Raw genomic sequence first — 4,223 nt, 5'->3', positions numbered from 1 at the left:
TAAAAGAGTTGTGAACCCTGTAACAAACCATAACAAATCTTTACCTGAGGAAAAAAGTGCACACACCAATATTTTGGCATGCAATTTCAAGAGTTTGTTAACTTCCTAAGGACCTTGCTAGAAGTACAGAGAACCTACATTAAAAAAAAAAAAAAAAAAAAAGCCCTTCTTTTTTGGGAGGGGGGAAAACTTATATTCATTTTATTTTTTATTTTTGTAGTTGTCATTGTTGTTTGGCAGGCCTGGGCCAGATTTGAAGCCGCCAGCTTTGGAGTCTGTGGCTAGGACCCTAGCTGCTGAGCAATGGATGCCAAGCCTTTTTTTTTTCCGAGACAGTCTTACTTTGTCACCTTTGGTAGAGTGCCATGGCCATCAGCCTAGTCACAGCTACCTCAAATTCCTGGGCTTAAGCAATCCTCTTGCCTCAGCCTCCCAAGTAACTGGGACTACAAGTGCCCACCATAATGCCCAGCTAATTTTTCTATTTTTGGTAGATTTTAGTAGAGATAAGGTCTCATTCTTGCTCAGAATGGTCTAGAACTCCTGAGATCAAGTGATTTACCTACCTTGGCCTCCCAGAGTGCTAGGATTATAGGTATGAGCCACCATAAAAATACTTCCAATCCACAGATACAGAACCCATGGGTACAGAGGGACAACTGTTTGTACATATTTCTAAGGTATCTTTTTACAAATGTATTATAAATTCAGAATAACTATGACATACTGCTATTTAATGCTTTTACATGTGCATGATACCTTGTTTCTACAGAGAAAGGCCAGTAGAGTGCACCATTGTTCCTGTTTACCTCCTCCTCCAATAACAGGGGCTCGTTCATAACCAAGGACATTAACAAATCTTGCTGCTTGCCTTGGAGTATCCAGAAGCCGCCCAGCTCGAAGTGGTTTAACATAGGAACAAACTGGTCTATTTATCCCATTTTCGTCCTGGAGGAAAAAGGAAAATATTACTTGTAATGACAGACTAATCATCCCCAATTCTAACACCTTTTTTTAGAATATATTAACGCAGTATAAAGTAATTTCAGATCCAGCACTAGGCTGCCAAGTGCTATACATATAATTTCTCTTTTAATCTCCATAAATCTTTTTATTGAAAGAACACTTAAGTTACAACTGAAGCTACAGCTATTATGGAACAGAGCCAGGATTCAAATCCCAAGCTGTCTGACTCTAGAACCTGTGACAGTAAGAACTCCTCTAAGAAAAGGGTGGGCAGGAAGGTAGCTAAGGAAGGAGGCTCTAAGCTGAAGTATTCTTTCATGTTACCATACAGAATTTTTTTTTTTTTTTGAGACAAAATCTTACTATGTTGCCCTCTGAAGAATGCCATGACATCACAGCTCACAGCAACATCAAACTCTTGCGCTTAAGCAATTCTCTTGCCTCAGCCTCCCAAGTAGCTGGCACTACAGGTGCATGCCACAACGCCCAGCTATTTTTTGGTTGCAGCTGTCATTGTTTAGTGGGCCCGGGCCAGGCTCGAACCTGCCAGCCTCAGTGTATGTGGCTGGTGCCCTAACCACTGACCTACTAGCACCAAGCCATACCACACAGAATTTTATTTATTTATTTATTTATTTTTTTAAAGAGACAGAGTCTCACTATGTCACTCTCACTCTTGGTAGAGTGCCATGGTGTCACACTGCTTACAGCAACCTCCAATTTCTGGGCTTAGGTGATTCTCTTGCCTCAGCTTCCCGAGTAGCTGGGACTACAGGCGCCTGCCACAATGCCCAGTTATTATTTTTTTTTTTTTGGTTGTTGCAGTTTGGCCAGGGCCGGGTTCAAGCCTACCACCCTTGGTATATGGGGCTGGCGCCCTATTCACTGAGCCACAGGCATTGCCTAATACAGAATTTTAAAATATATATCCAGATAGAACAAATAACTTTTCTGATTGACTGATAAATCAACAAAGATCTGAGTTTATTTCTAGCTGTAGGACATCAAACTTAAGAAATCCAAAGGAAACAACAACTTGTTAACCAAGTCAATTTAAAGCACAATTTGAAAAACATTTTAGAAAAAGTTGTACATTGTAAATACAGGACATAATATAGTGCTTGTACTGAAAAGCTTTTGTGCATATCAAGGTCTCCAGTGGTTGTCTACCACTGTTTTACAGTTAATATTCCCAAAGGCTACACTTTCCTTAACTTCCTAGGTAATGACAGAGCAAAGTAAAAGGGCCACATACATATGTTTCATTACAGCAATATTTCTATTATTATCTAACTATATTCCCATAAGCTATTTGTGTGTCTTGACAATTTCAACACTTCAGCCTCTAAACCTGCACTGTCCAATAAGACAGCAACTAATGGCAGAGGCTGCTGAACAACAACGACAACTGCAACCAAAAAGATAGCCGGGCGTTGTGGCAGTACCTGTAGTCCCAGCTACTCGAGAGGCTGAGGCAAGAGATTTGCATAAGCCCAAGAGTTTGAGGTTGCTGTGAGCTGTGATGCCACGGCACTCTTGAGGGTGACATAGTGAGACTCTGTCTCAAAAAAAATAAAAAGCTACTAATCATGTATGGCTATTTAAATTTTAATCAAAATTAAATAAAATTTAAAATTTAGTTTTTAGTCACATTTTGAGTACTCAATACATGGCTGGTGGTCACCATATTGGGCAGCACAAACAGAGTATCTTCTTTCTTTCTTTATTTATTTTGAGACAGAGCCTCAAGCTGTCCCCCTGGGTAGAGTGCCATGGCATCACAGCTCACAACAACCTCCAACTCCTGGGCTCAAACGAGTCTCCTGCCTCCGCCTCCCAAGTAGCTGGGACCACAGGCGCCCGCCACAACACCTGGCTATTTTTTTGGTTGCAGCCATCATTGTTGTTTGGCAGGCCCAGGCTGGATTCGAACCCGCCACCTTAGGTGTATGTGGCTGGCGCCTTAGCCACTTGAGCCACAGGTGCCAAGCCAGAATATTTTCATCATTGCAGGAAAGTTCTTTCGGATAGTGCTACTGTAAAGTTATTTCCTCTAGGGTCTGGAAGCACTGGAAATTCTTTTTCACACTATGCATAATTTTTTGGTTTCTAACTACAACAACTACCTTAAATAACTTGTTCCTCAATTACATAGCTTGCCAAACACAGGAAGCAGCAGCAAGCAGCAGCTCGTGGGATCTACATAAGATAATCATTCTATGTACTCTACAGATACAGAAAGAGATGGCATAACCATCAAAAAAGTACCCATCAAAACTACAATCAATACGGACTCTGCCAGGATCAAGTTGCTATTTAGACTCTTTACTTCTCTATCTCTCATACTATTTACAAAATGAGGCAACACTTGGGCAACTGACCATCTTACACGATTACTATGAGCCTGAAGGACCTCACATGTGGTTCAAATCTTCCAAGCAATTCTAAGAGGCAGAGACTTAAGTGATTATTTCCTGAAAGAAAATCCCAGCTCCTTCATTTTCTTAGCAGCATATTTCAATTTCTTCCTCCTTTCCTTTGATCTGCCATTTCTTTGATCCACAACTTCACCCTCATCTAGTCCCAGAAACTCTGTGTCAATGAATAATTCTACCTCAGACTAGGCAGCCGGGTTCTGATATTGTTGCTACCTTGTACATGTCCAGAAAAGTCAGAAGCCATTTCCCTTATCCCCAGCACTATGCAACTAGGGTCTCTCATTCCCAAGCTCTCTATCTAGAAATGAATCATTTTTAGCCTGTCCCTTTCCAAATCTAGGGAAAGTAAGGAAAAGCCAAATCAACATATAGGATGTGAAAAACAAAAGTCAAAATAAAACTACACAATAATTACATAAAAGCATCTATATGAGGGGAAATATATAACAAATATTTCAATGGTTCCACTGAAGTTACAAAAATTATATGAATCTGACCATATATTTTATGTTGGTTTGTTAAAGAGAGGAAATGGGCTTAAGAGTCAGGAAAAACAGAGGCAAAGATATACAACTGAAATGCTACAGTTAAATATTACTGGCTTAGATATTCTGGTTATATAGAATGATTACACAGTAACAGTGCTTATTTCAAAAAAAAAAACAACAATAACAAAAATGTCAGAGCCCCAGTTCTGCATACAAGACCTGAATTTAAGGGTGGCACCGGCTCGGCGCCTATAGCTCAACTGGCTAAGGCGCCAGCCACGTACACCTAAGGTGGTGGGTTCGAATCCCTAGCCCGGACCCACCAAACAAC

The 4,223-nt window shown here is 40.6% G+C and overlaps 1 protein-coding gene across 2 annotated transcripts in view; it reads right to left on the bottom strand.

Moving 5' to 3' along the window:
- CEP76 (centrosomal protein 76) overlaps positions 1–4,223 on the bottom strand; it is a 26,223-nt gene that overhangs the window by 8,581 nt on the left and 13,419 nt on the right. For both annotated transcript variants that reach the window (XM_012811816.2, XM_023519468.1), the window contains exon 8: positions 760–948. In XM_012811816.2, the coding sequence (XP_012667270.1) occupies positions 760–948 (189 nt within the window). The remainder of the gene's footprint in view (positions 1–759; positions 949–4,223) is intronic.

The sequence above is a fragment of the Otolemur garnettii genome, unplaced genomic scaffold (assembly GCF_000181295.1).
Source record: "Otolemur garnettii isolate 467f Iridium unplaced genomic scaffold, OtoGar3 scaffold00176, whole genome shotgun sequence".
In the NCBI taxonomy this organism is placed as follows: domain Eukaryota; kingdom Metazoa; phylum Chordata; class Mammalia; order Primates; family Galagidae; genus Otolemur; species Otolemur garnettii.
Note: the sequence above shows the minus strand (reverse complement) of the source record. Positions and strands in the feature narration are given on the sequence as shown.